The sequence below is a fragment of the Crinia signifera genome, chromosome 7 (assembly GCF_055691185.1).
Source record: "Crinia signifera chromosome 7, ASM5569118v1, whole genome shotgun sequence".
Lineage (NCBI taxonomy): Eukaryota > Metazoa > Chordata > Amphibia > Anura > Myobatrachidae > Crinia > Crinia signifera.
This window is the reverse complement of record NC_139223.1, coordinates 14,320,158-14,348,051: the sequence shown is the minus strand read 5'-3', so window position 1 is coordinate 14,348,051 and position 27,894 is coordinate 14,320,158. Positions and strand designations below refer to the sequence as shown.

Below are 27,894 nucleotides of genomic sequence, written 5' to 3'. Positions count from 1 at the left end.
TATTACATGGTTACCAAAGTGGATGCTCGTGAACATTGCTATCATTTATATACATACTATGAGAATCCAAATGTCAGTACTAACTCCACAGAGATACGCAGACGGAATCGGTACATCTGTCAGAATGAACTTAGGTCTACAGTCATTAGGTCGACCCCACTAGGTCGACTGGCAGGAAGGTCGACCTGACTTAAGGTCGACATGGGCCAAGGTCGACATGACTTAAGGTCGAATTTGCATAAAGGTCGACATGAGGAAGGTCGACTGGTCATAAGGTCGACATGGGTTTTTCACTGTTTTTGTATCCGAATGTCGACAGTCGACATGGACACAGTTGGCAATGAGAATCGGACCCTCACTTCGCTCGCTATGCTTCGGGCACGGTGCCTCGCTGCGCTCGGCACACTATCTTATTCTCCCACCACGCCCTAGTGGATGGTAGGGCATGAAATACCGCCTGTCGGCACATGTCGGCTCAAAAAAACAGTGAAAAACCCCATGTCGACCTTATGACCAGTCGACTTTCCTCATGTCGACCTTTATGCAAATTCGACCTTAAGTCATGTCGACCTTGGCCCATGTCGACCTTAAGTCAGGTCGACCTTCCTGCCAGTCAACCTAATGACTGTAGACCTAAGTTCATTCTAATAGATGACCGCTTCCCACGCAGACAGTAAATAAATATTAGATCATAAGACGCTGAAGTGGATTAATTAAATATTCCGCCCGTACGTGCAGTTTTAATACACCAGTCACTTACCCTGTTTGTTATATGTTTGGTTTTATATTTCGCGGTCTTAACTATACTAATAAAAGTTAAATTTTAGTGTGATAAATTTTTCTCCGCAAAGTTTCTTTCCTTGTGATTATTTCAGGTGTCAACCTAAGCCCAGTCACCCTTCAGTGTTAAACTTCAATAAGGTGCCCTAGTGACCTTATCCCAAGCGGAGAAAGGCCTTATAGACAGTGCCCTAGCGCTCCCCCCGCTGGCAGGCCTTATAGACTGTGCCCTAGCGCTCCCCCCGCTGGCAGGCCTTATAGACCGTGCCCTAGCGCTCCCCCCGCTGGCAGGCCTTCTAGACCGTGCCCTAGCGCACCCCCCGATGGCAGGCCTTATAGACCGTGCCCTAGCACTCCCCCTGCTGGCAGGCCCCTGGCATGTCACATTAGCTAGTAAGTGCTTATTCTTGTGGCCACATTTAATCTGCAATAAACATTAATTATACTACCTCTTGTATTAGTGTTTCTCTGATACCGTATATTGGGTCATAGCCTGTAAAACTTAAGGTAAACCTGCATTCCCTTTGAGAAGGAATAAACCACAGGTGAGCACGGTACAAGGACTACCCCCCGCGCCTTCCTTAACTCCACCATTACAGTCCAGGTATTAATAAAAGCCATACCGGTGACTAAGGGGATTTTTCTGGTTCATTCGCTCAGATGTGAATTTGCATCCTTGCGAGTGAACCAGATCACACATTGCGAATGGTGGTACGCTGGCTCACCATTAACAATGCGCATACGTTCGGGAAGAAGTGGACGGGAAGCTGACATCCGGTTATACCCGCTGCCCACCCCCCACATGTCCATCATCCCCCTCCCCAGCATTCTCAAGGTTGGGCTCAAGCACCCAGCAAACATTCTGTTCGACCAGGCCGCCCGCACCAAGCATATGCACAGAAATGCGCAAACAAGGCCATGCGAATGTACCCGAATAAGGTCCTAAATTAGTACCACTTTGATTTAACTATCTGGACTCAAGCACAGATATCCTTTAAACCTGGACCATAATGGTGGCCTTTGAGACACTCCGGATGGACGCTTTCTGATAAACTGGGGCCGCCCGGGCAGCTAGCTCTTACATTATATACCTCTCCTAAATAAAGACGCGACAAACCAGGCATTTACAAATTAATTTACCTGCATAATCCCCTCCCCCCTACAGCTTGAAGGTTCCCGGAACCCTGCACAATATAAATTATTAGACCCATCTACTGCACAGTGCTGCGGGCTCCGGCCAGCAGGAAATGAGAAGATAACAGCCTTGTAGAGGGCAACGTGTAAACCCGTTTCAAGCAAATGTGCCACCCTACTTACGTGTAACCCACCCAAATTGCTTAGAACAGTCCCACAACAGTTTGTAATCTCCCTCCCTGGAATGACGAGGAGGAAGTGTACAACATATAGTCACTGGGGCGAGGCTAATCGGCAACACTGCGTTGCGGGCACACAGGTGTCCAACGTTTCATTAAAGCACCATGTTTCCACAGAAGTGCATCTGGTAAGAGAAGGAGAACCCCTCATTGTCTTGTCTGTAACAAAATAAAAAGGCAACGAAACTGGGGGAGAATGTTTTTTTTTTTTTAAAGTGCCGCTTCTCTGAAAATGGTTCTGCAGGTTTGTCCATTATTGGGTCACAATCTAATCCTGGACTTCGTTTAAATGGCACGTTACTGAGGTTGCTTAAAATACTAAACATAAGTGAATTCATGGAAACGTCAGTGTTATTATTAGGAGAACATGGTGGAAAGTCACCAGATCTGCTCAGGCTAAGCTCATGTCACTTCCACCATGAAATTGGCTACAACCGGAGGTTCTAGAACTTCACCGCTCGGGCCGTTATGGGAGAGTTGGTGCTGGTCAAAACTGGAGCGACAGGAAAAGTGCTTGTTGCAAAGGGGGCAGGTTAAAGATCCCTCCTGTTCATGAAGTTTGCGATGAGTAGCCAGATGGCCGGCGATGCGGAAAGCTCTCCCACAGTCCTTGCACGGGTATTTGTGAATGCGGAGATGGTTCTTAAAGGCAAGCAGATTGAAGAATTCCTTGAGGCAATTTGGGCACTTGTAGACCCCAGTCCTATGGGTTTTCTGGTGATTGAAAAGGCTACCAGCGTGGCGGTAAGAGCGATCGCATTGGTTGCACTTGTATTTACGTTCTTCTTGGGTGGTTGAATGGTTCTGCGTCTCCTCTGACAGTTCGGAGGGGTTATTTTCCCTCTTTGTTACTTTATCAGGTGGCAGAATAAGTGTGGAAGACTGAGAAGACGAAGTCAAATGCTTATGAGTACGTTGGTGATGCCTAAGGGTCAGCTTACTGCTAAACCCACGATTGCATGTTGGGCAATGGAAGGGTCGTTCCCCTGTATGGACTCGACTGTGGCAGATCAGTTCTCGGGAAGAGCGAAACGCTTTTCCGCAGTCCACGCACTGAAAGCGCTTCTCAGCCGTGTGAGTGCGGAGATGGTTCTTTATGGCCATGGTGTTCAAAAACTGTTTGTGACATATAGAACACTTATATAGCCCCGTCTCATGAGTGTTCTTGTGATTTAGTAAACTACCAGCATGCCGGTACGTACGCCCGCATACATTGCATTGATAAGGCCGCCCCGCTTTCGATAATGAAGGGTCTTTTGTTTCTTCCTTACAAGAGACCAACATATCAGATGTGTCTTCATTACACCGGTGGCTTTCTAATTCATCATAGCTGGCAAATAATGTTCCACAAGCTAGACAAACTGGTTTTAATGAGGTTAGCAGGTCGCTAGTTGAATTATTGGGTTTCTTTGCAGCACTGTTTGGGCGATATCTAGTCTTCCTGGGCCTTTTACGGGATAGAGTGGAGGTTTCTTCCTTGCAACCTTTTACTGCAATCGTTTCTGCAGCTCCCGACAGCAGATGAGAATCAGACGTCTGGGGCTCTTCTTGAACATGAATGACTTGGTGTCTGTAAAGCTGCCTCTTCCACCTGAAGGACTTCCCACACTGGGAGCAGTAATGTCTTTTGGCTTCGTAATGAGTGCGTTGATGATTCTTCATGGCCATTAGATTTGAGTAAGTTTTGTCACAAACAGAACAGCAGTACTGCCCCATTTTGTGGCTTTTCTTATGGTTAAACAGACTTCCCGCATGCCTGTACGATCTCCCGCACTCCTCGCACTGATAAGGACGGAGATTAGGATCCATTGACCTTGTCGCCTTAGGATTTGAGAATTTCTCTCTAACACCATTCACTTGAACTGGGGCAGGGTCTTGGCTTGGAAGGGCTTTAGAGAGATTACTTGAGGACTTTTGCAGCTGCCATTGAGCAACTTTTCGATGTTTCACACTCCTGCGGTTGCGCCTTCTTGGCTTTCTGCCTACAGCCCTTTGCCGGTGTATTCTTTGGTGGGTGTCCAGTTGCTTTCTTAGCCGAAAAGCTTTGCCACAGTCCAGGCACTTATGCCTCTTCAGCTCAAAGTGTATACGGTTGTGGTTCTTCATGGCCATGAGGTTGAAGAAGCGTTTCTGGCAAATTGAACAGCGGAAAACCCCAGTTTTGTGCGTCTGTTTATGGTTAATGAGACTTCCTGCGTGCCTGTAGCTCCTGCCGCACACTTCACAGCGAAACGGACGTTGGTGAAACCCACTCTCACCTTGGCTAGGTGATTGAATCGAACTGGGGAGGTATGGCAGTAGATCTAGTTTACTCTCTGTCTTATGGTCTACCAGCAGAGATGCCATGGCTTTGTCTGAGCAGCTGTTCCGCTGACAATTACCAGAAAGATGCAGTGCTCGCTCTTTCCCACCAAAGAACATTTTTCCGCAAAATTCACAGATCTGAAGTGATTGGTCTTCCCCATCATCCAGTTTCAGTGGACCACCGGTAGAAATGCCCCTGGGAGCAGTCGCTTTACTTTTACCAGTTCGCCTAGAACGCCGTCTACTTGAGCTCTTCTTACGTTTTATAGGAGTTTGGCAGTCAACTTGGGGAGGGTAATTATTTGAAGTGGAATTAGTCTTAGAATCCTCATTTAGTTTAAGGTTATTGGCCATAATATGGGGACCAGCAGGGTCAGACATCGTAACACTGGAAGAAGGGGAAAAGTTCAACTGTACCCTTTCCCCACTGGGGAGTATACTGTCATTTAGAGTTGAAACTTGTAGTTCATGAGGATTGTTTATAGCTGCCTGCTGCTTACAATCTGGGTGGTGCCGCAAGTGGTTTCTGTAAGCTGCAAGGTTAGGATACTGTCTGAAACAAGCTACACACTGGAAATTTCCAACTAAATGAGTCTTTTTATGGTTGACTAAACTTCCACCGTGTCGATAGGTCTTTCCACATTGCTCGCAAGTATAAGGACGGCTCTCTGGGCTTTCTCCGTTCTTGGCAGTTTCAACAGCGCTCTGCTCCACTTTCACTGCCATATTTTGCTGGGGCATTTCATCTTGAACATCTTCCTCAGGGGTGACATTTCCACTTGCATGGGGCACTTCTTCAGGATGGTGACTGAAGCTATGGACTTGCAAGCTCTCTAGATCATCATAAGTCTTGCCACAGAAGCCACAAATGTGGGAGAGCAGAGATCCAGCGTCAGCAGCTTCGCTAGGGTCGGCTTCCTCCATCTCACTCTTTATTCTTCTCAGTAACTCCCTTTCCGAGGAATGCATGGGAAATGCGAGCTCTGACACCTGTCCCTCAGCATGGAGCCCAGGAAGAGATTCATCCATTGCCTGCTTTTCATGAGCAACCTGGTGCTGATGGAAGTCTACTTCATTTGAGAAGATCAATCCGCAGTGACCACAGTCGTAGCGGTTATCCACAGAGGGCGGATTATCCTCAAACTCATTCCCCTCAGCACTAGCTAAGGTTTCTCTGCTACTATTCCTGAGAGCTTGAGGCTTGGTGTGGGACTGAAAGTGACTCCTCAGGGCAAGGAGATTGGGGTACTCTTTTGGGCAAAAGGAACACTGGTATATACCAGTTTGATGTGTATGTTTATGGTTATTCAGGTCCTCCACACTCTCGTACACTTCCCCGCATTCTACACAAGTGTAATCTAAAGGTTTAATGTCTTCAGCTGGAGATCCAAGGTCTTTGGCTTCTTCTTCATGGAAATTGGAGACACTAGAGTGTTCCCAATCATAGTCCCTAATATCTCTTAAAGTTGGATCTTTAAAGACCTTTGGTGTGCTTGACACTGGATCCTGATGGTCCCATAAATCTTCCTCTAGTGCCATGTGGACCATTTGGTGAGCCACCAAATCGCTTTCACTATGGAACGTTTCTTCACAGCTTACACAACCAAACAAGTCCTTGCTATCATGGGGAAAGTCAATATCGGAATACAGAAACCCAGGATTATCACTCCCGTGTCCCTGTTGGCTCTTTTTAACCTTGTGATGTATTCTTATATGATTTTTTAAGGCAGCCAAGTTATGTACATGTTTGGAGCAATAAGGGCACATGTAGTCACCAGTTTGGTGAGTGCGTTTGTGGTTGATTAGGCTTCCTGAATGTCTATAGGATTTGTCACAGAGGTCACATTCATACACCCGTCTTCCCTGATGTTCTGAAGCTTCTGAAACTTTTCCTTGGTGCTCGGTTGTCTCTTTTGCAGCAGCTTCGGGAGGGAGAGTAAACATGGGATTACCACCTTGGAGGTCTATTGCTGGCTCTGCAGAAGAGTCAGAGGTTGCTTTCCTACAGTTCTGGCCGTGCTCCTGATAATCATCCGAACAGGTAAAAGACTTCCCACAGCTGCAATGAATCGGTGACTCTGCTAACATGGTTTCAGAAGCTGCAATATGGGCAGTCATCCCAGGGGATATTTTATCATTCAATTTCACAGATTCTACCGAAGAGCTCAAGCTTTTATTTTGCAAGAATCTAGGTTTGCTACGAAAAAAGTTGTGACTTCGCCTGGAAGTGTGCCCCCTTCTCCCTGCGTATGATCTATTATGGAATCTATGGTGGTTTCGTAGGGCCATTAAATTAGTGTATTGCTTTGGGCAGAGAGAGCATTGGTACACTCCTGTCTTATGAGTCAGCTTATGATTTATTAGGCTACTTTTATGACGATATGTCCTTCCGCACAATTCACATTTATAGGGTCGGTCAACTGACTCTTGCTCCGTTTCCTGTAATCTGCAAGACACGTCCTCTTCTGAGACCATCTGATCTTGTGGCAGCTGCTCGAAACCTGTAGAGGAGTCTTGAAGGCCAGTATCACCGCTCTCAGTCTTTACCTCTGGTGGTACGGCTAGGGATTCTTCAGGACTCCACTGCTGAAGGGCAAGGTTCTCCACCTCTGTCTTGATTGTATCTGGCATACCAGGACCACTGGAATAAGCAGAGTCATCGCTGCTACCATGCGAGGCTTGGGGATGTTCCTGCCAACAAACATCAGTTTCAGGACCCTCCTCCGTATGTTGACCCTCACTACAGGTTTCTTTTAGCCCATGCTCCTGGTGAAGGACTTGGTGCTGTAGGAAATCGCTCTCATTCGTTAATATTTTGCCACAGCTGCCACATTGGTAAGGGTCCTCTGGGTTTTGGAAGAACTCAGAGAAGCTGGCGGAATGGAAGAAGGCATCTTCCAGCTTCCTCCCTCCTCTAGACTTAAAGTGAGCCCGAAGATGGTTTTTTAAGGCAGCCATATTAAACATCTGCTTAGAACATAATGAGCAGTTATAAACCCCAGTTTGGTGAGTCTTTTTGTGATTTATGAGGCTCCCAGCATGCCTGTATGTCTTTCCACACTCTTGGCACTTAAAAGGCCTATTTGCCAGATCTCCAGAGTTGGCTTCTTCTTCAAGTGTAGCATCATATGACAGTTGTGGAGCCTGGAACTGCCCAGGTTCCCCCTCATGTTTGAAGGATGAATTATGGATAATTGTATTCTCCTGCACTTGAGCCATATTGTCAATGCTGGAACTCTGTAGCAAGGAGTCTAAACAGAAGCGTGTATTTGTCACATTAGGGTTAGGTTTGGAATGCAGACTTAATAAGCCAGATTCAAGTGCCACCTGGTGTTCTAAGTTGGGTAAGGGAATTCCATCTGCATCTTCCTCTACGTTGCTGCCCTCCGATAGCTCAGACAGATTAGGCGGATCCTCATGCTGTTCCATAAAGTCATCAGACTGTAACACCTCAGCCTGTGGGAGATCTGCGCTTCTCGCAGGCGTTCCAGGAACTTTTGTAGAGGATCTGAAACGTCTCTGAGCTCTGGAGTCTGAATGGAGACGGCAGTGGTTCTTCATGGCCATGAGGTTGGAAAATTCCTTAAAGCAGATGGCACATTGAAACAAGCCGACCAAATGGCTCTGTTTGTGGTTAGCCAGACTGCCGGCGTGTTTGTAGGCTCTCTCACACTGGTTACACTTATAACGATACTCCTCTGAGTTGCTGTGGGTCAGGTCCTCTTTCTCCTCCACAACAGTTGCCTTTTCTTCCGAGTCATCTTCTGCGCTAGCCGCATCCCGAGACTTTTCCTCTGGGTAATACTTTAACACAAGCTGAGAGAAGTCTACCGGCACCATGGACTCAGCAATGTAGTTCTCCAAGTTACTCATTAAACTGCTGCTCTCTGCAAGTACTGGAGGCTGCGCTTCAAGCTTGTGGCTTCTGCTAACATTTTCCTCATTGGAGATAAAACTATGCAGAGACTTCCGGTGGTTGTAAAGTTGCTGAGACATGCGAAAGGCTTCTCCGCATTGCTCGCACTGGAAACGCTTCTCCTCTGAGTGAGTGCGCAGGTGGCTTTTCAAGCCCATTGGGTTAGAGTACTCCTTCTGGCATATCAAGCAGATGTATTGGCCAACCTGGTGGGTCTTCCTATGGTTCACCAGGCTGCCAGCATGCCGGTAACTCTTGTCACATTGGTTACATTTATACGGACGGTCTTCCTGGTCACAGTTCAGGGTTCTGCCTGAAACACTTTGTACTTGGTTGGCCCCAAATCCTCCTTCATCCATGTTTAGCCTGGAACTCGATGGTGTCTTTCAAAACATGAATTCTATACTTCCAGGAAACAGCTGGAGCATCACATTCGGCTGCGGTGACATCACAGATTATGGGTATTTCTCTCTCGTGTGCATGGCCAGATCCCTGCGGCTTACACATTTAGCATTTCTTCACGGCAAACCTGTAAATAAACATAAAGTGAATCAAAAGTGTGTAGACACAAGTTACATAGAGGATGCTTGAAACAATTTGGAACCAATTCTATGTTGAATGTTAAAAAAAAAAAAAGAAAAAAAAAAAAAGTTATTAACGGCACCCTGAGTAAAACCATATTGCATTAAAGGGTAAACTTATGTGTGGGCTGCATGCAAACTTATGTGTGGGCTGCATGCAAAAGCAGCCAATATTTACCCTGCATGCAAACATACTAAATGTATTTGTATGCCTGCCAATGCAGTGTGGCTTAACCAGGGGAGGAGCAGTTCTCTGCATTGATTTGTGTTTTCGGCCCAACTCAGAAGCGGAACCTTATGCTGGTGAAAGCAAAGCTGCGCAGACGATAAGACTCCGCTACAGCATCATGTAACCCGCTTCCCCAGGCAGAGGACATTACTAAGAAGAGTGTTGTACATCATTATATAAAGAGACGGCTTTGGGAGAGGGTGCATTGTGTGCAAACAAGGTAAGGCAGACTTTTCCTTGTTATCCTCCACGTGGACGTAGATTGGGAACTCATGTCGACCTAGGCAGGGTCTGAGAGAGGAATCACAACCACCTAACAGCAAGGGAAGGGAGCGGCAGTTCCAACGCTAATCATCCTCAAGACCTGGCATGCAGAGGAAGGACTGCAGACAGCAAAGCCATGAAAGTGTAGGAGGAGCTGCACATCACCCCATTAAGCAATGAAAGTGTGGTAGCTGCATATCACCCCATGCCCACACCCCCAAACTGCAGCGCAATCACAGTTTAGGAGGAACAGTGGAACCTTTGTTCATAGTGTCCCTCTGTAACAGGCAGAGGAGTTAGGAGTTTCACAATGTGATATATACGCAAGATGTGTCCTATACGTACGCAGTTCCCCCACCATTGGGACTGACGGAGGGCCAATATCAACACAGACATAAGATCAACACAAGTGGTCAACGTGAGTTTGAGGTTTTTTTCTTGTCAATTCAGCACATGGACAGTAAATTAGTGCATCACGGCCGGCGCTTAGCAAATGTCCCAACTGGAGTTTACGTGGATGGTGAAGTAAGTAAAAGCCCCAAAATAATTGATAGGAAAATTTGGGGTCACCAGCTGTTGGGGAACTACAAGTACCAGCACATGCTGAGATGGTATAAAGCGGTCCCTCTGATGGCAGTACAGCCAGCTCTCTGCAGTCATTGCCAGGCATGGCAGCTGGCATGGTGATAACGCTACCTCTTCTCTGGTGCCATGGGAATAAACGCACCCACCCGCAGACTGAAGGTGGCATGTTGGCAGAGAGTACTTGCACTTACGTGGAGTGAAGGTCTCTTCTTCCTCTTCTACATTAATCGGTTTCCTCTTCACCCTCACGGAGCGATCTCTACAAGAAGCGCAGAGATACGTTGTCACAATTATAGCAATTAGTACAGGGTGTAAAGCAGGTAGTGAGGACATTTCCCGGTTCCCTGCAGTCTGCGATCCATTCACCTGGTCTTACAGACTCGCCTTGTGCACAGTAACGGGTACATAATGGCCAAAGTCATGCTAAGGACACCGATTCTAAAGTTCCACTATACTGGAACATTATCATTTAGCATGGCCACTAGATCGTTAACGATCCCCCCCCCCCGCCGTCATCTGAACATGCAATCCAATCTGACAATATCCTCAGTGACTGCATGTCTGGTAGGGGTCGCGTGATATCACTGAACGATAGTTGTCAACAATATTTTTCAGTGTTCAACCCATGAATCGTACGCTTTGCAGACCAGCCCATATGGATTATTTGGTACTTGTGTATTATAGCGGCGCCCTCGATGTACATCGCTCAATGTTTTTATCGAATCGCATGCCATGCACCCAATGGCATGCAATGCGATTTTTGCCCCCTATAAGATGAAACATTGTATAAGCACCCTAAAGGGTGCTTTTAAAGCACCCAAATGGGTGCTCACAATGTTAAATGCACCCCCACGCCACCCCCCCACTATTAACGTGAACGCGTGGCGAGCGCAGCGAGCCCGCGAGGGGCGGCAGTACGCGTCATCCAACCTTTTCATACCCCCACTATCCACGCTGGCGTGGAGTTGAGAATAGAAAGTGTGGCGAGCGCAGCGAGCCCGAAGCGTGGCGAGCCCCGTGAGCGGACGCGGATACCTGTGAAGCCCGCGAGGGGACGCCGATACCTGTGAAGGTATCTGCGTGCGCTCGCCACGCTTCGGGCTCGGTGGCGCGCTGCGCACGCCACACTTTCTATTCTCAACTCCACGCCGACGTGGATAGTGGGGGTATGAAAAGGTCGGAGGACGCGTACCACTGTGCTCGCCATGCTTCAGGTTCACGTTTATAGTGGGGGGGGGGGGGGGGGGGTGGCGTGCATTTCACATTGTAAGCACCCATTAGTGTGCTTATACAATTTTTAATCGCATCGCATTGTACGCGATGGGCGCCGCTATAATACACCGATTATTTTGTATGGGGCATTAGTGTGCATTGAGGACTGCAGCAGGAATTCCTGACCTATGAACTTCCCACGTATAAGTCATTCAGGAATGTCAGACAACTTGTCTAATACATACAATCTGCGCCTCTGCGCCCCCCCACCCCACCTCCCATCCTCACAGAACCCAGACCGATCAGCTGGGGGGAGGTGACAGGTTACTGCAATCAGTGTTCCTAAAGTCAGAGCCAGGTGAGCAAACGTGGAGGTGCGACATTTCCGGAGTCTGCAGCCTGACGTGGGAGAGATCCTGCTGAGTGACAGCAATAAGCTCCTAGCGTCCAGCAATCGCTGAATTCTCCACATTAATCACAAATATCCCAATATACAGCCCCTGGAACTGTACCCAAGCTTCAGCCAATCACTAGAAGCGAGGGCTGTCAGGGCGTCCTTCTCCCCAGGCCTCCAACATAAATGCCACATAAATGTCCAGCCCTGGGCCTCATTCTAATTAGGAAGTAAAGTAAAAATTAGCAAGCAACCGTGCAACTGCGCAGTGCACTGCAGGGGGGCAGATGTAACGTGTGCAGAGAAGGGGGGGGGGGGCTTGGTGTCCAAGTACAAATCTAAATCACAGTGTTAGAATAAAGCCAACCAACGTGTGCGCTACTTGTAAAAGCAGCCAGTGTTTACCCTGCACAAAAACAATATAGATGTATATGCGGCCTTCTCTTAATTAGACTCCACAGAAAGGATTTCCCAGGTACCAGATTAGTGACATTATCTCGGCATACACACATATAAAACATGCGTGTTACATACAAGGACGGCAGTTCAGGTTAGTTGCATAGTAAGTCAGCTCTGATGCTTTTTGTCAATGGCAGCAATGTCAGTGAGGGCTGACACGTACAGTCTATAGTGTTGGGAAATGGCGCAGTGACGCAGAAGATGGCCTCACACTCGCTACAGGGCAGCTCAACTGTGACTGCTGCCAGTCTGCTGGACCAACTGACCCCCAGCATCCTGGACCTAGTGTGGCAGCTGCAGCCTATATACCAAAAGCCCCAGTCAGGGATGGCAGTGGGGTGTCACCCCCATCTCTCACCTTCTAGATTTGCCCATGTTTCTCCCTCAGGACACCAGACATTTCACAGTCATTGCTTCCATCCCTGCTGCCCCCACCACTCCCATACCCAGAATTTACCCTCACTCATCCTCTTCTTCACCCTGCCTGCTGGTGACATCGTATCCTACCTCTGTTCATGTGCAATGCTCACATCCTGCCTGGTACTACCCATCCACCGAGTACCACCTACCTTGCCCACACTTGTTTGTATTGTGCTCAACCCCGTGCCATCATCAAAACCCATTACATCTCACCCGGGGAAATCTCCCTCGGACTCACCACCAGCCCGTACACAGACGAGACAGTACAGAAGATTTCCCATGTTGCACCTACAGAAATCCCTCTCTCCCTACGACATCCACACTATTATAAGCATTGCATGGGACATTTTAGTGCCGTGCGATGCGATTTATTTTTAATGTAATTTATTCACTGCTCTGTATGCCCCAGAGGATCACACCTCCCGCAAAATCGCATGTGATTTTATAGGGTGAGCGATGCCATTACATTAGCTATAGAATTATATGATTGTATGTCATACAAAGAGGTTTTAGGCACCCCCCACTATCCACGCAGAATACATGTAAAGTAATCTGCGTCCACTCGCTGCGTTTGCCACACTATATAAAATCAGCTCCACGCCGACGTGGATAGTGGGGGTATGAAAACGTCATAGGACGCGTTCCGCTGCACTCACCACACTTATGGATATTAGGAGGGTGCGTAAAACAATTGTATATGTCATACAATGATATTATTGTATAGCTAATGTAATGACACACCCTATAAAATCACATGCAATCTTGCAGGAGGTGCGATCCCCTGGGGCACACAGAGCAGTGAATAAATGATCGCACGGCACTAAAATGGCCGATGCGATGCGATTTCACTACCTTAGCATACGTAGAAAATCTGGGCGCCGTGCTAGGAAACAAGTACCTAATAAATAATCTGCACTTCTACAACTGAATAAACAATAATCAAAAGCAGAAGACGGGTCATTGCATTCAACAGATTTCCCCAGTGACCTCGGTCGTACCGTGTCCCCCCCCACCCCCCACCACCACCTATACATATACACACACACATACACTAAAGCCCCTTACACATAACATGATCCCGCTGATATTGGCAGGTGCAAACACGCTTGTCGGCGGGAGGGACTGGTTAACTAGACCTCTCTATTCTAAACCATTCACACAAGGGAGGGGATTGTTAAAGATGCGGGGGAGCGCGGATCGTCAATGATATTGAGTGTACAGACTAGGTAAGATATTGCTCTTGTACTATTTTGTCTAGTGTATATGCAGCTTATGATTTTACTAAAAGGTTTGGTGGCATTTCTTAAGATATAAGGATTTTTAGAGACTTATTCTATTATGGCTGTTCTCTGCCAATTTAACGCTAACCCTCCCTGCATACTTACTTTCAGGATCCCAGCGTACGCTCTTAAATTATGCTGGGATTATGGCGCCAGTCTTCATGTGGCTAATTTGGATTTAAGCGCCAGTATTCTGAGTGCTGGCTTCGGCATCTTCACTGACTACATCCTGCCTCGCTGGGATTGTCACTGCAGCCAGTTTCAAACATTAACTTAATTTCCCAGTTAAAGGTTTGCGCATAAACATTAGAGACACCGCAGATGGGATATACGTAGCGGTGGCGCAGGGAATGGGGGGCTTAGCAGGACAGACTGTGTCCTGTACGGTTTGGTGGCGCAGTGTAACCCCTAAGGTGCCTATCAGCAGGTGTAACTTTCACCTATTCACAAAAAGGTCCAGGCCAAGATTCATGTACAACCACCACACTGCCAACACAGACCGCCCACCACAGTCGTAGGAACATATATATATATATATATATATATATATATATATATATACACACACACACACACACACACACACAAAATATAATGCTCAAAGGGTACAAAAAAAAAAAGGATACAAAGATACATAATAATAATAATAATATAATAAGGTAGTGCCAGTACCTGAGCAGCACGTCCAGCCCCAGGGGGTATATAGGGTGGGGAGGGGGTATCAGCCCATAGCCAGAGGTAATACAGATGTAGGATACCCAGCAGCAGGGGGTGAATGGGCCACAATGGGGCAGGGGCCTCTCCTGGCGCTTGGGGCCCCCAGGTGCCGCCCCCTGGCTCGGCCCAGGCGCTCTCACGTCCCGCGGTGAGGGGCCCCAGCCTGCGGGTTAAGGGCCCGCCGGAGAAATCGCTCGGGGAATATTTAGACCATCTCTCAGCACCACTAACACTTCCTTTTGTTGCTAGGAAACAGGAAGTGTGCCGCCAGGAATGTCTTCCCCACCTGCACCATCCTCCGGCTCTCCTCGTCTCCCAGGACACCCGCCGCCTTTGCCAGCTTGCGACATGACGGCGCCTGGAGCGTGCCCGCTCTAAAGATGGCGGGGAGCGGGTGCCACTCCCAAGATGGTGGGCTGCGCGCATATGATTTTTTTTTCTTTAGCGCAGAAGCCGGAGCCGAGAAGGGCGTGCGCCGCGCTTGTGCCTTCCGCCGGAAACTAAGTCAGGAACAGGACAGTTCCGGTCGGTACGGGGCTGAGACCCTGACACTTCCCCTGTCAGAGACTGACGGACCCTGGTTCCGCTGCAGCATAGCTGCTAGACCCCCAAGGTAGCGGTGCTTCCCTCAGCCCGGAACACTCACTCCTTTTAGGGGACCATTTATAGTGACGGACGCCAACTTCCGCCACCGACTCCTCCTCCCACCCCCAGGGTCCTAGGTCCGGCCATGTTATGCTTTGTCTGCTGGCTGGGAGCTGCTGAGTGTATAATCCCCACCATCTCCTGACAGCAGGTGGGTGCCTCCTACCTCCATGTACCTCATGTGTAGCCGTCTCCTCTGCTCTATGTCTGTGTGCCTGTATGTTACACATGTCTCTTATTACTATTATATACAGTATGTCCTATATGGAGTATAACCCCCACCATCTCCTGACAGCAGGTGGGTGCCTCCTACCTCCATGTACCTCATGTGTATCCGTCTCCTCTGCTCTATGTCTGTGTGCCTGTATGTTACACATGTCTGTTATTACTATTATATGTATACAGTATGTCCTATATGGAGTATAACCCCCATCATCTCCTGACAGCAGGTGGGTGCCTCCTACCTCCATGTACCTCATGTGCATCCGTCTCCTCTGCTCTATGTCTGTGTGCCTGTATGTTACACGTCTCTTATTACTATTATATGTATTCAGTATGTCCTATATGGAGTATAACCCCCATCATCTCCTGACAGCAGGTGAGAGCTCCCCTATCCCCAGATTATATATATTGCATTCATTTCAATATACCTCCAGATATGTCATTTTCTCTGTATAGGCTGAAATGAGGCTTCTGGCTGTGACTCCCATGCAGCGTTCTTGGTAGAGCCATGCCTCCAACTGCTAAGCCACACCTCTTATGCAAAGAGCCCTTTACCTAAGGTACAGAAGTTGGGAGGCCACACCAGTGACCTATACAGAACTGGGCACAGTATCTAGGTGAGGCCGCACCAGTGACCTATACAGAACTGGGCACAGTATCTAGGTGAGGCCGCACCAGTGACCTATACAGAACTGGGCACAGTATCTAGGTGAGGCCGCGCCAGTGACCTATACAGAACTGGGCACAGTATCTAGATGAGGCCGCACCAGTGACCTATACAGAACTGGGCACAGTATATAGATGAGGCCGCACCAGTGACCTATACAGAACTGGGCACAGTATATAGATGAGGCCGCACCAGTGACCTATACAGAACTGGGCACAGTATATAGATGAGGCCGCACCAGTGACCTATACAGAACTGGGCACAGTATATAGATGAGGCCGCACCAGTGACCTATACAGAACTGGGCACAGTATATAGATGAGGCCGCACCAGTGACCTATACAGAACTGGGCACAGTATCTAGGTGAGGCCGCGCCAGTGACCTATACAGAACTGGGCACAGTATCTAGATGAGGCCGCACCAGTGACCTATACAGAACTGGGCACAGTATATAGATGAGGCCGCACCAGTGACCTATACAGAACTGGGCACAGTATATAGATGAGGCCGCACCAGTGACCTATACAGAACTGGGCACAGTATATAGATGAGGCCGCACCAGTGACCTATACAGAACTGGGCACAGTATATAGATGAGGCCGCACCAGTGACCTATACAGAACTGGGCACAGTATATAGATGAGGCCGCACCAGTGACCTATACAGAACTGGGCACAGTATCTAGGTGAGGCCGCGCCAGTGACCTACACAGAACTGGGCACAGTATCTAGGTGAGGCCGCGCCAGTGACCTATACAGAACTGGGCACAGTATCTAGAGGAGGCCGCGCCAGTGACCTATACAGAACTGGGCACAGTATCTAGAGGAGGCCGCACCAGTGACCTATACAGAACTGGGCACAGTATCTAGGTGAGGCCGCGCCAGTGACCTATACAGAACTGGGCACAGTATCTAGGTGAGGCCGCACCAGTGACCTATACAGAACTGGGCACAGTATCTAGATGAGGCCGCGCCAGTGACCTATACAGAACTGGGCACAGTATCTAGATGAGGCCGCGCCAGTGACCTATACAGAACTGGGCACAGTATCTAGATGAGGCCGCACCAGTGACCTATACAGAACTGGGCACAGTATCTAGATGAGGCCGCACCAGTGACCTATACAGAACTGGGCACAGTATCTAGATGAGGCCGCACCAGTGACCTATACAGAACTGGGCACAGTACTCTAGATGAGGCCATACCAGTGACCTATACAGAACTGGGCACAGTACTCTAGATGAGGCCGTACCAGTGGCCCATACAGAACTGAACACAGTATCTAGATGAGGTTGTACCAATGACCTATACCAGGGCTGGGCAACACCGGCCCACCAGATGTTAGTGAACTACACATCCCAGGATGCTTTGCATTCGTTTTGCTATGTGGCCATGCTGAAACTGATGCAAGGCATGCTGGGATGTGTAGTTCATCAACATCTGGAGGGCCGGTGTTGCCCAGCCCTGACCTATACAGTGGCACTATCCAATCAAGCATCTGACTTGCCTTACGTATTGTGTTACATTGCCTACCTGCCTTTATGTCACCTGAAATAGTGACTCCTAGATCCCTTTTCTACACAGTAGTTCCCAATATAATCCCATTAATAGTATATTTAGCCTTTGGATTTTTCAGACCGAACTGCAGGATTAAACTCAAGCTACCACATTTTTTTCCCATTCCTTTAGTCTACCTAGGTCATCAAACATTTGTTTACACCTCCTGGTATACATACTCTGGGCGGGATTCTCTTAAATCCGCAGCCCTCTTCGCCCGGCATCGCATTTCTAATGACCGCATATTCTCTAAAATATGCGGTCATTAACGCAAGGGACAGCTCTTGCGGTAAGAGCTGTCCCTTGCGATGCAGCGCCGTTGCTGGACTTCCGGGTCTATGACCGGGGAGTCCGTCTGCGCATGCGCAGACTGACGCACCGGCCGCAGGGCATGCTGGGAGGGATCCGTGACGGATCCCTCACACACCGCTGCGGTAAGAAGCCCATAGGCTTCTGCAGGGAACCGCCAGCTTTTGCTGGCGATTCCCTCCGCAGCGGTGACACTGCGGAGGGAGGTTAGAGAATACAGAAATGCAGTAAAAACCCCGATAACGGGGTTTTTACCGCATTTCTGTAATCGAGAATCTCGCCCTCTGTTGCATACCTTTTGTGTTCTCTGCAAAAAGGCAAGATATAAAAAAAAAAACACTGGTCCAAGTACATATCCCTGTGGTACTCCACTGGTAGCATTTCCCTCCTGTGAGTGAACTCCATTTACTACAACTGTTTCCTATCCTGTTACCAAAAAATCTTATCCATCCAACAGTCATCAAATCCAATCCCAGGATTTCTAGTTTATTTATCAGCTTGCTAATCAATCTTTTTCCAGGATTCCAAACATCATGGATTTGAGATATTCCACAAATCTTTATTTTAATAGTGTTTCCATTATTTCCATACTGCTGCTGTGAGGCTCACTGGTTGGCAGTTGCTTGCCTTTTCCTTTATTCCGCTTTTGTGCAGTGGTACTACATCTGCTCTTTTCCAGTTCTCTGGAATTACTCCTGTAACTAGTGACTGGTTGAATAATTCTGTTAATGGAGTTACCAGCACCCCTATAAGCTCTTGGCTGTATCCCATCTGGCCCCTTTGTTTTCTTCACATACACAGTAAAAAAGAATGTTCCCCTTGTGTAGTGATACTGTACAAACTTGTAAAGTTGTCTCATAAATGGCTCCCAGGAAGGAATTTTCAATCAAAAAGAATCTTCCACAGCCATCACACTGGTATATGAAGCTGGTATATCGCAGAAGAGGAGCTATACTCCCTATCAAGGGACGTACATTTCCTCTGCACTCATTCTTTTTAGTCTGTTGCGCCGAAGGGGAAACCTCTCACCCCGCTTTTACATTTGTACCTATTTGGAGGTGTGAGGACACCTTGAGAGAGGTATTCTGATTGACAGCCTACACGCGCACGGGGAGGGACTTACACAAATTTCTTCACAAAACTGCCATAGCCGCTTTGAGAAACGCAGGGCATAGTTTGAATGAAATTGCTCACGGAGAAGGTTTATCTCGGAGGCGTGCAGTGCACCCTCAAGAGATACGTCTTAAGCAACAGTGAACATGACCACCCACAACCTGGACAACCTCAGGTGTGCACAAAACAAGAGGAACATTTTATCAGCGTGCAGTGTGCGTTCCTAAAGGGACAGATTCAAACCATCTGATCCCTGTGGCCCAGCACATGCGCAGAAATGCGGCTGCGCAGATGCCAATCATCGGTCCCCGTGCGAACAAATGCTGGCTGCAAACGGACCAAAATAAGGTCCTACGTGTGTATATATATATACACACACACCCACCACCACCACCGGCGCATCCTACTGCTGCATTCCACTGTCAAAACACACCCGTAGTGAACAGCTGGCCTTATGATAACATAAGGCGGAGGCTTACGCAATAACCCCTCAGGGTCCACAATTACACACATTTTCAAGGAAATTTCCTTTCCATGAAAGCGAGAAAGCATAATCCAACCATAGTTTATTAGATCAAATGTAAAGTATAGATCAGTAGTTCCCAAACTGTGGGCCTTATTCTAGTTCACTCTTTCTGACAAAATCCTTCTTAGCTGGACAAAACCATGTGCACTGCAGGGGGGCAGATGTAACATGTGCAGAGAGAGTAAGATTTGTGTGAGTTATTTTGTTTCTGTGCAGGGTAAATACTGGCTGCTTTATTTTTACACTGCAATATAGATCTCACTTTGAAGTACACACCCCACCCAAATCTAATTCTCTCTGCACAAGTAACATGTGCCCCACCTGCAGTCAGGGGCGTAACTATAGCACCGCAGCCACCGCGGGGGGGCGCTGTGCATGTGGGGGCGCCGGGTGCTGCGGTGCTATAGTTACCCCCCCCCCCCCCCCCAATCCCCCGCAGACTTACGTATCGCTGGTCCCGGCGGCTCCGTTCTTCTGATGAGGACCACCACAAAATGGCCGCCCCCATATAGCACACTGTTCTCTGAAACTGTCTGCTGTATGGGGGCGGCCATTTTGTGGTGGTCCTCAGCGGAAGAACGGAGCCGCCGGGACCAGCGCGATAGGTAAGACTGCGGGGGAGGGGGTTAGCATAGGCGACGGGGCGGCCGGGGGGGGTGGTGCTTGACGGGGCGGCGGCGGGGGGTGGGTATGGGCGCCCAAAACGTAGCTACGCCACTGCCTGCAGTGCACATGGTTTTGTCCATCTAAGAAGGATTTTGTCAGAGTGAACTAGAATAAGGCCCAGTGTGCATAGGCACCCTGGGGTGCCTCAGGACACTTGCAGGGGAGCCTTGGGTTGGTGGACCAAGATCAATTCATATTATTTATGGACAATGTACCTGGCAAAACCAGTGCTAGTGGCTGCCAATCATAATATATGTGGACAAACAGAAGCAAATCCTGTCCCTCACCAGACTGGGACAGAACATCTACAGAACAGCAGGTCTTGTGTTCTTGGTGTGCAGTGGTTATTGCCTACTAAATCTGGTCCAATAAAGGACAGCTGATGAGTTAGTGACTGGGCGCTCAGGGGATATTGATGGGCAGTGAAAGCTAACTCACCTGGTCCGATCCATCCAATAGAAAAGTGACTGTAGCACAAATTGATGTATAAGTTACTGCTGGCTTTGATTGCAAGGTGTGAGAACACCCAGTGCATCACAGATTGTACCTACAATGGGCATGTGAGCATCAGAACTAGGCCAAGGAGCAATGTAAGAAGATATGGTCTGACAGCCAGGTACATGTGTACTGGGGTAAGAGATGGCACCAAGGTGCACAACAGGAATAAGGCAAGCCAGCAGAGGCAGGGTGACTGTCTGGGTAAAGTTCTGCTGGGAAACCCTGGTGGCCTGGCATTAATGTGGATGTTACTATGACAGGTACCACCCACTTAACCATTGTTGCAGACCAAGTATACAGGCCTTCGTGGCAGTAGGGTTCCCCGATGGCAGTGGTCTCTTTCTCTCAGCAGGATAATACGTCCCACCTACGCTGCAATCATTGCTCAGGGATGGTTGAGTTCAAAGTGTTGACTTGGCCTCCAAAATCCCCAGAACACTATCCGATCGAGCCCCTGTGGAATGTGCTGGAAAAACAAGTCTGAGCCATGGAGTTCCCACCTTGTACCTTGCAGGACTCATAGAATCTTCTGCCGACACCACAGGAACCCTTCAGAAATCCTCAACGTGTCAGAGCTGGTTTGGTAGCAGGAGCGAGGCCAACATAGTATTAGGCTGGTGGTTTTAATATAATGGAGGATTGGCGTATGTATGTATGTGTGTGTGTCTTATATGGTATATTGTTTCCATCATCCCCTGAAAGCAGGTGGGTATTGTCCCCTGCTATATATCTGATATAAATGTATTTTCTGTGTCATTCCCTGTGTACCTAGTATTAGGGGAGCAAAGTAGTGATGTCACTTTCAGGACATACACCTTCTATTAGGAGAGGAGTAGTGATGTCACTTTCAGGACATACACCTTCTATTAGGGGGGGGGGGTAGTGATGTCACTTTCAGGACATACATCTTCTATTGGGGGGGGTGATGTCACTTCCAGGACATACACCTTCTATTAGCAGAGGAGTAGTGATGTCACTTCCAGGACATACACCTTCTATTAGGGGGGGGGGGTGATGTCACTTCCAGGACATACACCTTCTATTAGGGGGGGTGGTGATGTCACTTCCAGGACGTACACCTTCTATTCGGGGGGGAGTAGTGATGTCACTTTCAGGACATACACCTTCTATTAGGAGAGGGGAGGAGTAGTGATGTCCCTTTCAGGATATACACCTTCTATTAGGAGAGGGGTAGTGATGTCACTTCCAGGACATACACCTTCTATTAGGAGAGGGGGGGGGGTGATGTCACTTCCAGGAAATACACCTTCCATTAGGAGAGGGGAGAAATAGTGATGTAACTTCCAGGACATACACCTTCTATTAGGAGAGGGGGGGGGGTGATGTCACTTCCAGGACATACACCTTCCATTAGGGGAGAGGGGGGAGTAGTGCTGTCACTTTCAGGACATACACCTTCTATTAGGAGAGGGGAGGAGTAGTGATGTCACTTCCAGGACATACACCTTCTATTAGGGGGGGGGGGGGGGAGTAGTGATGTCACTTCCAGGACATACACCTTCTATTAGGGGGTTGGGGGGTGAAGAGTAGTGATGTCACTTTCAGGACATACACCTTCTATTAGTAGAGGGGGGGAGTAGTGATGTCACTCCCAGAGATAAGATTTGTCTGCAGGTTCTGAAGGAAGTGATGTTGATGGCTCTGTTTGTTTCTCCTTACCAGGATCCCTTCATGATGTCTTCAGGCCAGGGGGAACCGCTCAATGATATAGAGGTAATGATCGAGGAAGAGTCCCCTGGATATGTGTACTGTGGACGCCGCCTCCGCTGCCTGACCTGCAGCAAGACCTTTCCAAATCAGATACGTGCAATGCGCCACTGCCAAGCTCACTGCATAAAGGAGGAGCCCAAGTCTCCAATTTCCAAAAGCCCAGCACCCAGAGGAGACCATCAGCACCAGTGTTCGCACTGCAACAAGTCCTACAAGACCGCGTCGCTGCTGGGGAGTCACGTGTGTAGCCACACAGAAGAGCAAGCCTTTGTGTGCAAAGAGGACACGGTATGGGGCCATCTCCTCACTTCTTACCTGTGCCTTTTCCAGTGGTGATTTGTATTCTACTGCACTAGGGGGCGCTCTTTTGTGTTTTCTATTGTGCGTGTATTTCCACAGATTTATGTAGATTGTTTGTGATCTAATAAGGAGAATAACTGCCATCCTATACACGCACCCCGACAGAAAGATTGTTGGACACTGTAATATGGATGGTTTGATTTAGAGACACATTTTTTTTTCTTTTAATGTGAATATATATACTGTTTGTGTATGTATGTATGTATGTATAGGAATATATGTTCCTGCTCGGTTGTTTTAGTGGGGCGCCGTGCCCTGCCCAATTTATTTATTTTTTTGAAGCCCGGTGGTTCCCCGGCAGTTACTACGGTGAGGCCTGGCCCGCCGCCTTTGGTGACGTTGCAGCCCATGCCCGCCCCCTTTGGTGACGTTGCAGCCCAGGCCCGCCCCCTTTGGTGATGTGGCGGGCCGGCCTGCCCACTTTGGTGACATTGTGGCCCGATGTCACCATAATTTTGCATATTATACAATGTGTCCCTTACAGTATATAGCTCACATCTTCCTCTGACAGCAGGTGGGCGCCCTCCCCCAATATATATTATAGTTATGTATCATTTCTGTGTCATTCCCAGAACGTACACCTTATATTGGGAGAATAATGATGTCACACCCGGGACATGCACCTTATATTGGAAGCGTAGTGATGTCACTCCCAGGACATACACCTTATATTGGGAGCGTAGTGATGTCACTCCCGGGACATGCACCTTATATTGGGAGTGTAGTGATGTCACTCCCGGGACATGCACCTTATATTGGGAGCGTAGTGATGTCACTCCCGGGACATGCACCTTATATTGGGAGCGTAGTGATGTCAGTCCCGGGACATACACCTTATATTGAGAGCATAGTGATGTCACTCCCGGGACATACACCTTATATTGGGAGAATAATGATGTCACACCCGGGACATGCACCTTATATTGGGAGAATAATGATGTCACACCCGGGACATGCACCTTAAATTGGGAGCGTAGTGATGTCACTCCCGTTACATACACCTTATATTGAGAGCGTAGTGATGTCACTCCCCGTTACATACACCTTATATTGGGAGCGTAGTGATGTCACTCCCCGTTACATACACCTTATATTGGGAGCGTAGTGATGTCACTCCCCGTTACATGCACCTTATATTGGGAGCGTAGTGATGTCACTCCCGGGACATGCACCTTATATTGGGAGCGTAGTGATGTCACTCCCGGGACATGCACCTTATATTGGGAGCGTAGTGATGTCACTCCCGGGACATGCACCTTATATTGGGAGCGTAGTGATGTCACTCCCGGTACATGCATCTTATATTCGGAGCGTAGTGATGTCACTCCCAGGAAATATACACCTTATATTGGGAGCTTAGTGATGTCACTCCAGGAACATACACCTTATATTGGGAGCGTAGAGATGTCACTCCTGGGAAATATACACCTTCTATTGGGAGCGTAGTGATGTCACTCCCGGTACATGCACCTTATATTGGGAGTGTAGAGATGTCACTCCCGGGAAATATACACCTTATATTGGGAGCGTAGTGATGTCACTCCCGGGACATGCACCTTATATTGGGAGCATAGTGATGTCACTCTCGGTACATGCATCTTATATTGGGAGCGTAGTGATGTCATTCCCGGGAAATATACACCTTATATTGGGAGCTTAGTGATGTCACTACAGGTACATACACCTTATATTGGGAGCGTAGTGATGTCATTCCCGGGAAATATACACCTTATATTGGGAGCTTAGTGATGTCACTCCAGGTACATACACCTTATATTGGGAGCGTAGAGATGTCACTCCTGGGAAATATACACCTTATATTGGGAGCGTAGTGATGTCACTCCCGGTACATGCACCTTATATTGGGAGTGTAGAGATGTCACTCCCGGGAAATATACACCTTATATTGGGAGCGTAGTGATGTCACTCCCGGGAAATATACACCTTATATTGGGAGCGTAGTGATGTCACTCCCGGTACATGCACCTTATATTGGGAGCGTAGTGATGTCATTCCCAGGACATGCACCTTATGTTGGGAGTGTAGTGATGTCACTCCCGGAGATGAGATATGCGTGATGTTCACTGGGTGAAGGTTCTGGTGGAACAGGTTTTGATGGCTCTTTTTGTTTCTCCTTACCAGGATCCCCCTGTGTCTTCAGGCCAGGGAGAAACGCTCAATGATATAGAGGTAATGATCGAGGAAGAGTCCCCTGGATATGTGTACTGTGGACGCCGCCTCCGCTGCCTGACCTGCAGCAAGACCTTTCCAAATCTTCCCCGTGCCATGCGCCACTGCCAAGCTCACTGCATAAAGGAGGACCCCAAGTCTCCATCTTCCAAGAGACGAGTGTGCAGAGGAGACCAACGGCATCAGTGTGTGCACTGCGACAAGTCCTACAAGACCGCATCTCTGCTAAGGAGCCACGTGCGAAGCCACACGGGAGAGAGACCCTTTGTGTGTAAGGAGTGTGAAAGATCCTTCATGCAGCCCATTTGCCTGCGGGTGCACATGGCCACCCATAGAGGGCAGCTGCCTTTTCCGTGTGGGCAATGCGATAAAGCTTATGCTACCCCATCTAAGTTACGAATCCATGAGCGACTGCACACGGGGGAGCGCCCGTTCTCTTGCCCTGAATGTGATAAAGGCTTTGCCGACCCATCTGTTTACCGGAAGCACAGGCGCAGTCATGCCGGGCTGCGGCCGTACCAGTGCCAGCTGTGCCAAAAATCCTACAGCGAGCTGAAGGACTTAAAGAACCATGAGCGAAGCCACACGGGCGAGAAGCCCTTTTTGTGTTCCTACTGTGGGAAGGCGTTCTCGCGCGCCTCTTCTCTCAGCTGTCACCAGCGCATTCACGCTGCAGAGAAACCGTACAAGTGCCCCATCTGCAACAAAGACTTTACCCAGCTATCGTCCTACCAGAGCCACCAACGGACGCACTCTGGTGAGAAGCCTTATTTATGCCCCCAGTGCGGACGCATGTTCTCAGACCCGTCCAGCTTTCGCCGGCATCAGAGAGCGCACCAAGGGGTCAAGCCTTACAGCTGCGACAAGTGCGGCAAACCTTTCCGGCAACCGGCCGATTTAGCAATGCACCAGCGAATCCACACCGGCGAGAGACCGTTCCGCTGCCCGGAATGCGAGAAGACTTTTGTGGCATCCTGGGACTTAAAGCGTCACCGGTTGTCACACAGTGCGGAGCGGCCGTTCCAGTGCCCAGAATGTGGGAAAGGCTTTGCCGAACGCTCTGGACTAAGCAAACACCAACGCTCACACAGTGGCGAGAGACCCTATAAGTGCAATGATTGCGGAAAGACCTTTATCGTCAATTCCAGCCTTAGGAAACATGAACGTACCCATCTGGGAACCATCCGGGAGCCCAGCAAGAAGAAGGAGGAATCCACCACCTGTGAGAAGTGCTCCATAACATTCCAGAGCATGATGGACCTAAGGAACCACCAGATGAGCCACCCGGAGCTGCGGCCGTTTCGCTGTGACCGATGCCAGAAGGGCTTTGTTGACCGGGCCAGGCTGAAGAAGCACCAGAGAATACACAGCGATGTGCGCCCCCATATCTGTCCGCAGTGCGGCAAGGGCTTCCTAGTACCCAGCGACCTGCGCAAGCACCAGCGGACACATGCCAAGGGGGTTAAAGGGAAGGAAGAGGAGGAGGAAGAAGAGATCACTACGTTGACGATCCGGGAGGAGGAAGAGATCACTACTTTGACGATCCATCCAGGGTCGGTGGAACCTCAGCCTTTGTTTGATCCCCTGGTTTCCTTTTTAGAGAAGGTGGCAGAAGGAAACATGGAGGTTATTGAGCCTTCCCCCACATCAAGCTGAATTTCCTGTACACCCAACGTGGTTCTCTCTTCAGTAGTCCTTCATGAACAAACAGGATTGTGCGGCCCTGTCGCAGAGTACTGGAGAAGGCGGCCATTTTGTATGTACTGGCTCAGCCCTAGGGAATGCTGATTAAGCTAGAAAGGGCTTACTATAAGAAATCGCCAGTAGTCTGTCAGCATCCTGGGACTATACCTTGTACCACAAACCTATGAAAGCCGTGTACAGCTTCTGGGAAATGAGAACTGTTTTGGTACAAAAAGGAAGGCAGTCGTTTGACCGTTTTCCAGAGTCTGTTGCGGCCATTTTGCACCGGATGCCTCTTCTGGCTACATCTGTGACAGAGGTCCGGTCACCCGGGGGGTCTACATTTACAGCTCGTTCAGAGACTATTTATTGCGGGCTGTGAGAGTGCTGAGTAGCAGAGATTTGCACAGGTATAGTTCCTTATTATAGGCAGAAGACAGGATAATCTAATGTATTTTTCCCTAAAAAATAAATATCACCTTTCCTGAGAATGAAATCCTGATTCCTTCTTAAACAGCACCTGGGTCTTGCACACATGGTGGATTCCAAAGGCATGGAGGGGAGAGCGTTTTTGTAATGTGCCAGTGCTGGCTGAATAAATTGCAAGACGGTATTAAAATATGACGATGTTTAATAACTAAACATATATCACATTAAACATACACATTAAATCTAAAATGCCACAGTGTGCATATAAAAATACTGACATGTGAATACAGTCAGCTGGGATCAATTAGAAAACGAATACATAAGGTTCCAACTAGATCAATATTAATATCAATACCAATCCACAGGTAGAAAGAATGTTGCTGAGGTAATGAAAATGGGTGCAAAGATGTTGGCAGAGGAAGATGGGAGATGTGAAATCTTGTGTTCTAGATGAACGTATCCCTTGTATCCTCATGAAATGCTTTGGAATTACCGGGATTCTCTGGAGTCTTTAAGATGCAGTAGCCCTGTAGACTGGAGAATTAGGAACAGGTGCCAATGTGAGGAGTGAGGCGCAGACATAAGCAGGGGGACATCAGAGGAGCAGGAGGGAGGTGCAGGGGGACATCGGAGGAGCACAGGAGTGACGTGCAGACATGGGCCGGGGATATCAGAGGAGCAGGAGGGAGGCGCAGATACGGGCCGGGGGACATCAGAGGAGCAGGAGGGAGGTGCAGGAGGACATCGGAGGAGCACAGGAGTGAGGTGCAGACATGGGCCGGGG

At 48.6% G+C, this 27,894-nt stretch overlaps 2 protein-coding genes across 4 annotated transcripts; one reads left to right on the top strand and one right to left on the bottom strand.

The window, feature by feature from the left end:
* Window positions 1-670: 670 nt before the first annotated feature.
* ZNF646 (zinc finger protein 646) lies at window positions 671-15,038 on the bottom strand. Its single transcript, XM_083152365.1, has 3 exons — window positions 14,470-15,038; window positions 10,224-10,291; window positions 671-8,902 (listed from the first exon to the last, which is right to left on the bottom strand). Exon 3 carries the CDS (start codon window positions 8,730-8,732, stop codon window positions 2,556-2,558), a length of 6,177 nt encoding a protein of 2,058 aa, XP_083008491.1. The 5' UTR covers window positions 8,733-8,902; window positions 10,224-10,291; window positions 14,470-15,038; the 3' UTR covers window positions 671-2,555.
* ZNF668 (zinc finger protein 668) lies at window positions 15,025-27,661 on the top strand. 3 transcript variants are annotated; one of them, XM_083152366.1, is made up of 3 exons: window positions 15,025-15,310; window positions 22,401-22,736; window positions 24,951-27,660. In XM_083152366.1, the coding sequence occupies exons 2-3, from the start codon at window positions 22,410-22,412 to the stop codon at window positions 26,652-26,654; spliced, it is 2,031 nt and encodes a 676-aa protein (XP_083008492.1). In that variant the 5' UTR covers window positions 15,025-15,310; window positions 22,401-22,409; the 3' UTR covers window positions 26,655-27,660. The 3 variants fall into 3 exon arrangements, with proteins under 3 accessions (XP_083008492.1, XP_083008494.1, XP_083008495.1); XM_083152368.1 differs by lacking the exon at window positions 15,025-15,310 and adding an exon at window positions 15,416-15,457 and having other exon boundaries at window positions 24,951-27,661; XM_083152369.1 differs by lacking the exon at window positions 15,025-15,310 and adding an exon at window positions 15,737-15,757 and having other exon boundaries at window positions 24,951-27,661.
* The last annotated feature ends 233 nt before the right edge of the window (window positions 27,662-27,894 follow it).